The sequence below is a fragment of the Anomaloglossus baeobatrachus genome, chromosome 9 (assembly GCF_048569485.1).
Source record: "Anomaloglossus baeobatrachus isolate aAnoBae1 chromosome 9, aAnoBae1.hap1, whole genome shotgun sequence".
In the NCBI taxonomy this organism is placed as follows: domain Eukaryota; kingdom Metazoa; phylum Chordata; class Amphibia; order Anura; family Aromobatidae; genus Anomaloglossus; species Anomaloglossus baeobatrachus.
The window spans coordinates 44,990,040-45,002,977 of NC_134361.1; the positions used below are offsets into that span (position 1 = coordinate 44,990,040).

Consider the following 12,938-nt stretch of genomic DNA (forward strand, 5'->3'; position numbering starts at 1 on the left):
GCTCCTCACTTAAGGTTTTGCTATGGAGGCGGCAGGGGCCTCGTTCTCCTCAGCTTTTGCAGCAGTGCGGGCTTTCAAAGCCATCTCTGCTTCTCTAGAGGAGATGCATTCCCTCACAGGGACTCTATGTCCGAAATGGTTGCCTTAACTTCCAGACTTCAGTCTTTTCATCCTATGCCATGTCTGCCATGCTGGAGACTCTCACCGCACTGCGGTGGCCTCGGCTAATTTCCTCGCTATCCGCAGGCTCCTGTGGCTTCGGAAGTGGAAGGCAGATGCTTCTAAAGAAGTTCCTTGCTGTGCTCCCCTTTGCTGGGACCAGACTATTCGGGAACAACTGGATGAAATTATTAAGGAAGCTCTTGGCGGGAAGAGTTCTTCCATGCCACAAACCTAAACCAGAAACCTGTCCAGGGCAGGAATCAGTCGAGGTTTCGTTCTTTTCGTTCCTCCATCTGATCGTTCTCTAAGCCCTCGGCCTCGTCCACTAGCTCAGCCAAGGATCGTAAACCCAAATGGCGCACGAAGCCGCGTCCTCAGAGGACCGCATGAGATGCTGCCACTAAGTCAGCCTCCTCCTGGCTATCTGGTCACGCCAGCAACGTCCTTGGTCGGTGGCAGGCTCTCCCACTTTGGCGACGTATGGTTTTAACACGTCTCCGATCAGTGGATGCGGGATTCCATCTCCCATGGCTACAGGATAGAATTCTATCCAGCCCGCCAAACAGATTTTTTCTGTCAACTCCCCCCTGCTCCAAGGCCGCCGCCTTCTCACAGGCCGTGGAATTCTGGCAGGCCAATGGAGTAATTGTACCGGTTCCCGATTGGGAACGGTTCTGAGATTTCTGCTTAAATCTATTCCTAGTCCCCGAAGAGGGCGGTGCCTTCCGACCTGGATCTCAAGCTTCTCAAGCATGTTCAGGTACGGCATTTTCGCATGGAGTCTCGGCGATCAATCAATGACCCAAGGAGATTCCCTAGCATCCATCGACATCAGAGATGCCTATCTGCATGTGCCAATCGCAGTTTCACACCAGCGTTGGCTACGTTTTGCAATCGGAGTGGTCCAATTCGTGGCTCTTCCCTTGGGGTTAGCCACGGCCCCTCGAGTATTCTCAAGGTCGGGGCAGCTGTGATTGTGGTCCTGCACCTCTAGGGGTTGGCAGTGATCCTTTTGCCCTGGACGGCCTTCTAGTCTGGGCTTCATCCAGTGCAGACTGTTAGCGGAGTGCCTCGCTCACTCTCGCCACTCTAACCAATTCGGGTGGCTTGTCATTCTGTCCAAGTCCACTCTAACTTCGACCCAGAAGTTCACGTATCCAGGGACGCAATTCGAGACTCTCTCGGCACTTGTGAAGCGGCCCTTAGTCAAACAGCAGTCCCTCAGCTGGCGGTCGACGTCGTTCCATCAGGCACCTAATACAGGTGCTGGATCAGATGGTGGCGTCAATGGAAGCGATTCCCTTGCCCAGTTCCTCTGCGGCTGGATATTTTCCGCTGTTGGAACAAGCGGACTTCCTCCTTCCACGGGGTGGTGGCTTCGCCACAGACCAGGGGCTCGTTTCAGTGGTGGCTTCGGCCCCTCTGTCTCAGGGACGCTCCTTCCTGGCCCCGTCCCGGGTGATCCTCACCAGGATGCTATTCTATCCGGCTGGGGAGCAGTATATCTCCACCATGGAGCGCAGGGCACTTGGACTCTGTCCGAATCAGCCCTCTGGATCAATGTGCTGGAAATCAGAGCTGTGTTTCTAGCTCTCTAAGCCTTTCACCATCTGTTGGCGGCTAGGCACATTCGAGTCCAGTCAGACAACGCGACAGCGTTTGCCTACATCAACCTCCAGGGCGGGACACTCAGCCGCCTGGCAATGTTGGAGGCTCAACGCATTCTTCAGTGGACGAAGGACTCCTAGTCCACCATTTCCGCAGCCCACATCCCAGACGTGGAAAACTGTGAGGCAGATTATCTCAGCCGTCCAACCGTGGTCCACGATCCTCAGGTTTTTGCGGCAGACGCACTGGTTCAAGTTTGGTCCCAGCTTCGTCTGTCTTACGTGTTTCACCCTCTAGCTCTTGCCCAGAGTCCTGCGCAAGATCAGTAAGGAGGGCCGTCGGGTCATTCTCATACTCCAGACTGACCCAGGCAAGCTTGGTACCCTGACCTGCTCCATCTGTCCGTAGAGTTGCCATGGCATCTTCCGGACCATCCAGACCTTCTCTCAAAAGGTCCGTTTTTCCGCCAGAATTCTGCGGCTCTCAGATTGACGGCGTGGCTCTTGAGTCCTGGATCTTGACGACTTCTGGTATCCCTCCTGAAGTCATCTCCACTATGACTCGAGCTCCGAAGTGTCCTTTGGCCGTTTGGCCTTGCCGACCCTCCTGTCCCTTCTACAGTCCGGTCTACAGCTAGAACTATCCCTCAATTCCCTTAAGGGACAGGTCTCGGCTCTGTCAGTGTTGTGCCAGCGGCGTATCGCCCGGCTGGCTCAGGTGCGCTTCTTCATGCAGGGCGCATCTCACATCATTCCGCCTTACCGGCGGCCTTTGGAGCCCTGGGACCTTAATCCGGTCCTCACGGCTTCCGGAAACCCCCCTTTGAGCCTCTTAGGGAGGTTTCTTTGTTTCGTCTTTCACAGAAAGTGGTCTTTCTAGTGGCCATAATTTCCCTCAAGAGAGTCTCTGTTTTGGCTGCACTCTCTTCGGAGTCACCCCCTTTTTTGGTTTTTCATCAAGACAAGGTGGTTCTCCGTCCGACTCCGGACTTTCTCCCTAAGGTGGTTGCTGCTTCCACCTTAACCGGGGCATTTTCCCTGCCTTCCTTTTGTCCGGCTCCTGTTCATCGCTTTGAAAAAGCATTGCATATCCTGGATCTGGTGCGGGCGCTCCGGATCTATGTTTCTCGCACCGCTGTTCTTAGGCGGTGCACCTCTCTTTTGTGCTGACCACTGGTCAGCGTAAGGGCCTCTCGGCATCTAAGCCGACCCTGGCTCGTTGGTTTAGGTCGGCCATTTCCGATGCCTACCAGTGTACTCAAGTGCCTCCCCCGCCGGGGATCAAGGCACACTTGACCAGAGCTGTCGGTGCCTCTTGGGCTTTCAGGCACCAGGCTACGGCTCAACAGGTCTGTCAGACTGCCACTTGGATTAGTCTGCATACCTTTTCGAAGCACTACCCAGTGCATGCTCATGCTTCGGCAGATGCGGGCTTGGGCAGACGCATCCTTCAGGAGGCTATCGCCCATTTGTGAAGTTAGGTTTCGCCTACTTCTCAGTTTTTCTGTTTATTCCCACCCATGGACTGCTTTAGAACGTCCCATGGTCTGGGTCTCCCATAAGGAACGATGAAGAAAAAGAGAATTTTGTTACTTACCGTAAATTCTTTTTCTTATAGTTCCGACATGGGAGACCCAGCACCCTCCCTGTTGCCTGTTGGCAGGTTTCTTGTTCCGTGTGTTTTCACCGGCTGTTGTTGTTGTAGACAGAGGTTTCGGTTGTTCCGGGTTTTACTCTGTCTCTACTTGTGGGTGGATGTCCTCCTTCAGCTTTTGCACTAAACTGACTAGGACTGGCTACCAGGGGGTGTATATGCTAGGAGGGAGGAGCTACACGTTTGAGTGTAGTACTTTGTGTGTCCTCCGGAGGCAGAAGCTATACACCCATGGTCTGCGTCTCCCATGTCGGAACTATAAGAAAAAGAATTTACGGTAAGTAACAAAATTCTCTTTTTTGCCATCCAGGATTGAGGAGTCGGTTTTAGTCTCTGATCTAAATCTCCTGTGTTTTGGGAACTTCCTCTGGAGAGGATAGTCCCGCACAGACCCTAATATTAAAGGAGACGAGACAATCCTGGGCCGGGTCTCTCCTCTCTATGGTCCCCATAAAAGTCACTAGATTTGACTCTACGCAATGTGATCACTTGCTGTTAAGTCTTATAGTGTAATCATTGATATGGGGACTTTTTCCCATTGCTTTTTCCCTGTGTTACCCGACCATCATATTCTCATTTTGTTGCTTTTCCCAGGCCGACATTAACTTCCATGAATCTTGACAAGTTTCTATTACTTAGATTAGACGTATGCATAAGTCTTAGTGCTTGGAAGCCGCTTGTTCTCTTTTGAGTCCTTTTGCTTTTGCATTGCGGCCATAGCAGATTTGCACCTGTCCATCTATTGCACTTTTTTGGGCTGCAGACCTCTAGCGGTGCTCGCTCTCAACTCCCATGATTCAGAAGACGATTAATTGCATTTGTTTTTTTTCCTTTTTCCAGGGTCTACTGAAGGACCACGGGATTTTGAAAGAAACGGAGACCAGAACAGTCGACCGTTACAGCCGACAACGACAGCACAAAGAGCGCAAAGAGCTTCATCAGCTAAAGAGGGAGCACGAACGATCAGAAAAACGCAAACGGAAAGTGCTGAAGCTCCAAGACCAAGATGCCGGATCATCCAGTGATGACAATGAAAGATCTAATCAAGACAAGAAGGACAGCGTAGACATCCAGGTGTTGACCTAGTGTCCGCGGGCCGCACTGACCCATCTTCTACTAGATCCTCTAATTGTGTAACTGCAGATAATTCATGAATAATATCAGCATTTATTGTCGTATTTTGCAGGACGTGAAGTTTAAGCTCCGTCACAATGTGGCTGAGCTACGAGACTTATCTGGGGCGGGCGAGGAGCTATCCACAAAACAGCTGTCCCTGCTGAAGCTCATTGTATGCAATGGCCTGTACCCGCAGATGGCACTGCCAGACAGCTTCAACAGCTGCCGGAAAGATTCTGATCAGGTTGGTTCTTGTACTTTCACAAGTGATGGAAGCTACAACATTTAGTTCTGTATTGATAGATACCGTATTTTTCGTTTTATAAGACACACCGAATTATAGGACGCACCCCAAATTCAGAGGAAAAAATAGGTAAAAAAAAAAATATATGGGGTCTGCTTTATAATCAGGTGGTGACTTACCACTGCACTGAGGCTGCAGGCTCTGCTTCGCGCTGGCTCTGCTCTGTGCTGCTCTGTGCTGGTTCTGCTGTGCCCTGTACTGGTTCTGCTTTCTGCAGGCTCTGTTCTGTGAGGGGTACGGCGAGGCAAGGGTTATTCTAAAGACGTGCTTCAAACAAATGGCACCCAGAGGCAGCGCGTGCACAGATGGAGCTCTTGAGCCTTTTGAGCCAAGAGCTCCATCTGCGCACACGCGGATTCAGGGCGCCATAATTTGAAGTCCTTACCTGTACCTCGCCGGCCACCGCCGCACACATCAGCTCCGCCGGCCACCGCCGCACACATCAGCTCCGCCGGCCACTGCCGCACACATTAGCTCCGTCGGCCACTGCCGCACACATTAGCTCCGCCGGCCACTGCCGCACACATTAGCTCCGCCGGCCACTGCCGCACACATCAGCTCCGCCGGCTACTGCCGCACACATCAGCTCCGCCGGCCGCCGCCAACCACAGGAGCTGCGCCGGCCGCCCCTGACCACAGCAGCTGCGCCGGCCGCCGACGACCACAGCAGCTGCACCAGCCGCCGCCGACCACAGCAGCTCCGCCGGCCGCCACCGCTGCTGCACACATCGGCTCCGCCGGTCGCCGCCGACCACAGCAGCTCCGCCACTGAACACGGCCCCTGCCTCCGGTGACCCCTCTCAAACACCCCCCAGTAAGCTGCATTCGGATTTTAAGACGCACCCCTCATTTTCCTCCCAAATTTTTGGGAGGAAAAGTGCGTCTTATAATTCGAAAAATACGATTATAGGGTTTATCAGGGACTGTTTGTGTCTGTGCATCGTCTTCAGGATGGCAGGGCTCCAGAAACAGCGGAGCGGGCTGAGCCACACGGTCTCCATCAGACACAGAGTAGCATAGCCATTGGTCTGTTTCCAGCTCTCTGCTCACTTGCAGCTGAGGCATAGCCACAGGAATGGCTCATTAGTACGTATGCCTTTTCTATGTACATATTCCAAAAAAACGGCCCATTTCAGATGTAATGTGGAAGCAGTGAGACCCTACATCTGTTAAAAGGGATTTCTGCCACTTTTGAAGTTTTTCAAACTTTACAGAAAATAAGGATAGTCTCCCACTAATTCCATGGTGTCAGCCAGGATCGGACGTGATAATATCCTGACCACCAGTCACCTGATCGCTGAGGTCAATGATCGGCTGCACTGTCTGGTGACTGGTAGTGGGGGATGTACTAACTTCCAGTCTTGCAGTGGCGCATCGGTCATCATTAATGTGTGTCTGACCCGTATTACTTCCACTTAATAATAGAAGCTGAATGATACAGCGGAGCTCCTTTTTAAATGAACTGAACTAAGGTGCAGTACCAAACATAGCCACATGTACATGGATGGCGCTGTGTTTTGGTGCTGCAGTAATGGGTAATGAATGGTGATGAGCGAGCACTAAACGAGCAAAGTCGTACAGGCTCGATTCGAGTACCCGAGTATAATGGACGTCTATAGCAAAGTCGAACTTTTTTCTGGAAGATCTTCGGGAAAAGTGCTTGAGTTTGCCATTGACTTCCATCATACTTGGATATTCAAGTCGAGCCCCGCCGACCTGCTCGTTTCACGTTTCGAGCACCAGAGCTTAGTAGTGCTCGCTCATCACTAGTAATGAACGTTCATTTATTAGAAAATGAATATATGTCTGGTAACAGTAAAATGGAAAATATAGTTATATTGATATTTACTATTCACCTTCATAATTTTTAAGGTTGAAGGTATTCATAAGTCAAGCTCAACCTCTAAGAAGTGCATTTGGCATATATCTAATATATAAAGCTGAGTATGTAGGTATGTGTGAATGTATGTATGTGTGTACGTATATCCATTAAAGGAATCCGCACATTTACAATCACGAAATTTTGCACAGGCACCTCATTTGACTCAGGGAACGTCATAGACTATGTTTTGAGGGGAAAATTTAACCCTGTGCTTTATAGTTGGCCGCCAAAAAACCTACTTACATTAAAGTCAATGGAGCTGGGAACAGATCTGTTATTATAGACTCCTATTATGGACAGAGAAAGAGACACACTCACACACACACAGGGAGACATGCATGGAGAAATACACAGAGAAAGAGAAATACACACAGAGACATACATACACAGTAAGAGAGACAGACACACACACACACACACCCACATGGAGACATGCATGGAGACACACAGAGAGAAAGAAATACACATAGAGACACACAAACACACACACACACAGAGACATGCACGGAGACACAGAGAGAAAGAGAGAAATACACAGTGAAAGAGACATAATACACAGGAAGACACACACACACACAAAGACATGCACTGAGACACACAAAGATAAAGAGAGAAATACACACAGAGAAATACACACACAGACATACACACACAAGAGGAGACACACACAGGAAGACACACGCACACACACGGAGACATGCACGGAGACACACAGAAAAAGAGAGAAATACACAGTGAAAGAGACATAATACACAGGAAGACACACACACACAGAGACATAAACGGAGACACAGAGAGAAAGAGAGAAATAGAGAAAGAGACATACATACACAGGAAGAGACACACACACACACACACACGGAGACATGCACTGAGACACACAGAGATAAAGAGAGAAATACACACAGAAAGAAAAACACACAGAAAGAGACATATACACACACAAGAAGAGACACACACAGGAAGACACACGCACACACACGGAGACATGCACGGAGACACACAGAGAGAGAGAAATACACACAGAAAGAGACATACACACACAAGAAGAGACACACACAGGAAAACACACGCACACACACGGAGACATGCACGGAGACACACAGAGAGAGAGAAATACACACACAAAGAGACATGCACACACAAAGAGACATACACACACAGGAAGAGACACACACACAGGAAGAGACACACACACAGGAAGACACACACACACAGGAAGAGACACACACAGGAAGAGACACACACACAGGAAGATATGTCAAGGGAGGAATTTTGGGTCAAGACTGCTAATGGAGTCTTCGTTTAGGATCCAGAGACGGTGCCCCATTAATGCTGTATACCAGTGCCGATATATATCAATGTATATAAGACAAAGAACACACAGACAACATGCTCTCTCCTTGAGTCAGCAATACCCACTGAGCTCATTATTATATTGAAAGAAACTTAATTATTACAGAAGGCACCTTCGGCCTTGAAAATGATACACAGAGTTTATGGGAGTGTCACTCCCCTATTTCTCCCAACAGATGTTCATTAAAACATTCTTTCTATGTGAACATTACTGATAAGACTTTGTAGCTTCACATCCTGGCTTCATCATCTTTAGTTAACTCCTTCATGATTATACAACTTTGAATTATACTATAGATCTGTGTAATTGCTACATAGACAGACAGATAATTTTGCATCTACATCTAGATTTTGATTTAGTTATATACACAGATATTCTTATTACGTTTAAACAAACATACTACAGCTCAGGTGACCTCCACAGTCCCCCCTTTAATAAAATATCTGTGAATATTATTAACCTTAAATTTAAAAATTTTCCCCATTTAGAAATATTTTATTATTTGAGACTTATTTGTGACCTACTGCCCTTGGGACTTTAATTATATCTATATATGCGGGCTTTTCATGAAATCGGTTGTTTAATTTAACACTATAGGCTTTTTTTAGCTCCCCCCCTTAAGTACTTATTTTTATTTATTAAATATAACTCTATGATTTATAGGGGCTATTAGAATTGGCGTTATTACTCTTATTAGGGCACATTATCCTGATTAGGAAAAATTGAATCTAAACCTTATTTAAAAATTAACACATAATTAAAAAAACAAAAAACAAAAGGACATTTGGAAATTGTCCATGGTTCTTCTTTCTGGATATAAAACAAAAAGGAGGATGCTTAGTCAGTGCTAGTCCACTTAGGGCCACTTTGTGAACCTGGAAAATCTGCTCTTGATAAAAAAACAACAAAACATGATGAGGCTTCATGTGAACAGTTTGTGGCCCAGACTTGGAAAAACCTTCTGGGATAATGGGTTGAATAGCAGCCGCTTTCTGCTTCGGTTGTGTCGGGTCCATTGGTTTTTGAGATATGACGTCAACTCGCGTGTCACTGCCAGTGCTCAGCAGACTAGGCCGGAGAGACATCAGCCTGATAGGATAGGCTCTTCCAAAACTTTTCCTGAAATGAGATTTTCCATATCTAGCATTTTGTATTAAGGAAAATTACTGAAATTAGTAGGAAACAAAAACATTTGTAATGGTTAGATTACATTAACCAAACCACATTTTTGGGTCTATGAAATGGCTGAATTAAGTATTTTAGATTACTCAATTCGTACCTTCAACAGTCTCCCCTTGACTTATTTCTGCCATTTCCAAATACTAAGGGTACTGTGTTCCCTTAGGAAAAGAGGAAGAAAGATCTGTTGGCAAATCCTGCCTGACTGAACGTTGAGGCATGGGTGGAGAGGGAAATGGGATTTCTTCACCGGTTTGAGACCAAGGACCCCTAGGCGAGTCCTCACCCTTTGTAGTTGGACTTTCCCATGTCTCAAGGTTCTCTAAGTCCTCTCTTCTAACTGTTTCGGCAATGATGGTTTGGGACTGTACAGGTTTTTTGTAAAGGATAAATATAAGCAGGACGCTCAGTGCAGCTTCGGTGGATCGACCCTTCTGCAATGCGGGGCGTGGATCTATGTTGTCCTGCCGTTGAGCTTTATCGAAATTTCTTAATCAGTCTCCTGACCGAAAACCATATACTACTAACTCTGATTTAAGATCTGGAATTAGAAAATAAACTTGTTTATTTCTCTAATTAGTCAATCAAATGAAAATTATACATGGTTTGCGCTAGACCAAAGAAAAACATTTCTTTATCGCTCCATTGGGAGACCCAGACAATTGGGTGTATAGCTATTGCCTCCGGAGGCCACACAAAGTATTACACTCAAAAGTGTAAAGCCCCTCCCCTTCTGGCTATACACCCCCAGTGGGATCACTGGCTCATCAGTTTTCATGCTTTGTGCAAGGAGGTCAGACATCCACGCATAGCTCCACTGTTTAGTCAGCAGCAGCTGCTGACTATGTCGGATGGAAGAAAAGAGGGCCCATACAGGGCTCCCAGCATGCTCCCTTCTCACCCCACTTTATGTCGGAGGTGTTTGTTAAGGTTGAGGTACCCATTGTGGGTACGGAGGCTGGAGCCCACATGCTGATTCCTTCCCCATCCCTGTTACAGGGCTCTGGGCGAAGTGGGATTTTAACGGTCTCCAGGCACTGAGACCGTGCTCCATCTGCAGCCCCTGGAGAAGACGCTGGATATGGAGCGGAGTACATCAGGGACATGGCCCTGCTTCCTCAAGGTACTCTGTGTCCCCGTGCATTTCGCACGCACACCGCAGCATTGCTGGGTGTGTTAGTGCGCCGGGGACATCAGCGCTGCTGCGCTTGTGCCATTGTCTCACTTCAGCTTAGCTGAGTGGGCAGACTTATGTAGAACGGTCGCGCCGGCCGCTGGGACTGCGACGCGGCTGGGACTTGTGGTGCGCCGGGGACTTCCGCGCTGGCCGCGCTTTTACGGCGGCCGCGCTTATAAATCGAGTCCCCGGCTTTTGCGGCCTAGTTCGTTCGTTAACGCCCACAGGCCTGCCAGTCAGGGTAGGGGCGTGACGCTGCACATCACGGCAGCCCGGAGAGCTGGAGTATGTTTTGCATACTCCACCCCTCTCACTGTGTGCACTGTGAAACCGGATTCCCGCACTTTCTCAAGCACGCCCACGGCTTCCTTCTCTAACACAGGACGCCGGCAGCCATTATTGTCAGTTCTTTCTATAGCGATAAAACAGACAAGTGTGGGAACACCCTGACAGGGATTCTGAGGTTCACACAATCGCTGTGAGCAGGCGTTAATCAGCACTTGTGGTGCTAACCCCACTAGTGCCGAAGTGCATTGAGATATATGCTTCTACGCTATGCATTGCACTGTTTTGGTCGTACTTTTGTATATATCCTCCTTATTGTGCGGAGGAGATTACAGCATACTGTCTGTGGAAAACAGAGGTGCAGAAGCACATGTTTTCCATGCAGCCGGTACAGCAGGTACGGCTATATGGCCGGCAGGTTACATACACCCCCATTGTATGCAACTCAGCCGGAGTCTCTGCTAATGATCCAGAGGCTGGGGATGAAGTCTGCAGTGTTTACTGACAGATTTTCTGAGACTATGGCTGTGATACTAGAAGCCTTGCAGTCCAGACAAGTCTCTCACACCATGAGCACTGTTAAATCATTGATCCATGGTCCCCCTCAGTGTGAACAATTACAGCTCCGGGGGGGTCACGTGCATCCCAGAGTCACGGCTCTGACACGGACGACAGTCCCAGACAGCCTAAGCGGGCTCGCTGAGCGGCCCTCAGTTTCATCGCACTGGTCAGGGTCCCGCAGGTGGACTCTCTGGGTGCTGAAGCGGAGATAGCTGCTCAGGAGTCTTATCCTGAGACCGCTCTCAATCTCGGTACACCTGATGGGGACGCCATAGTGTATTATCTTATAGCGTCCATCAATAGAATGTTGGTCATTTCTCCCTCAGCTCCTCCTGTGAAGGAGCCAGCTGTACGGCAGGAGAAATTCTATTTCAGGTATCCCAAGCGTAAATTAGGTATTTTTCTGGACCACTCTGCCTTCAGAGAGATAGTCCAAAAACACCACGCTTATCCAGATAAGCGCTTCTCCAAGCGGCTTAAGATACACGTTATCCCTGCCCCTGACGTGGTCAAGGGCTGGACCCAGTGTCCCAAGGGACATCCTCCACTCTCCAGGCTTGTGGCTAGATCCATAATTGCAGTGGAAGATGGGGTTCCACTTACAGATGCCGCTGACAGACAGATGGATCTCTGGTCGAAATCCACCTATGAGGCTGTAGGCGCGCCGTTGGCTCCAGCATTCGCAGCATAGAGGCACTCCAAGCCATTTCAGCTTGTCTTACACAGATGGACACAGTCACACGTACATCTGTACCGCAGGTGGCATCCTTAACCTCTCAAATGTTTGCATTTGCGTCTTACGCGATCACGCCTGTCCTACACTCTACGAGCCGTACGACAGAGGCGTCTGCTCACTCCGTGTTTTTACGCAGACCCTGGTCGTTAAGTGAATGGAAGGCAGATTTTGCTTCCAAAAAAGTACTTAACCAGTTTGTTTTTTTCTGCGGAACGACTGTTTGGTGGGCGTTTGGATGAAATCATTAAACACTCCAAGGGTAAAGATTCATCCTTACCTCAGCCCAGACAAACAAACCCCAACAGAGCAGGGGTCCCCTCGTCCAAAAGGACTCAAAAAGATCAGAGGAGCTCAGATTCGTGGCGGGCTCAGTCACGCCCAAAACAGACAGTCTGAAAACCCGCTTCCAAGGCGGCTTCCTCAGGACTTGCAGCCTCCTCTCTTCGCATCCGCGCTCGGTAGCAGGCTCTCCCGCCTTGGCGATATTTAACTGCCATAGGTCAATGGCCGTTGGGGGAGAGACATTCTGTCTCACGGGTACAGGATAGAGTTTAGTTCGTCCTCCAACTCGATTCTTCAGAACTTCTCCACCTCCCGGCCGAGCCGTTGCGCTTCTGCAAACGATAGGCACTTTATAGGCAGAAGGAGTGGTGACTACGTTTCTCTTCAGGACCAAGGTCACGGTTTTTGCCCCAATTTATTTCGGGTGCCAAAATAGGACGGGTCGTTCCGTCCCGTTCTGGATCTAAAACGGCTCAACAAGCTCGTGAGCACCAGGCGGTTCTGGATGGAATACTCCGCTCCGTCATCGCCTCAATGTCCCAAGGAGGTTTCCTAGCATCAATAGACAGGATGCTTATCTCCACGTGCAGATTGATCCAGAGCACCAGCGTTTCTGCGCTTCGTTATAGGAAACGA

The 12,938-nt window shown here is 49.0% G+C and overlaps 1 protein-coding gene across 1 annotated transcript in view; it reads left to right on the forward strand.

Moving 5' to 3' along the window:
- Window positions 1–12,938, forward strand: part of DHX34 (DExH-box helicase 34) — a 73,813-nt gene that overhangs the window by 40,791 nt on the left and 20,084 nt on the right. The window contains exons 10-11 of the mRNA XM_075323670.1: window positions 4,264–4,497; window positions 4,610–4,783. Of these exons, the coding sequence (XP_075179785.1) occupies window positions 4,264–4,497; window positions 4,610–4,783 (408 nt within the window). The remainder of the gene's footprint in view (window positions 1–4,263; window positions 4,498–4,609; window positions 4,784–12,938) is intronic.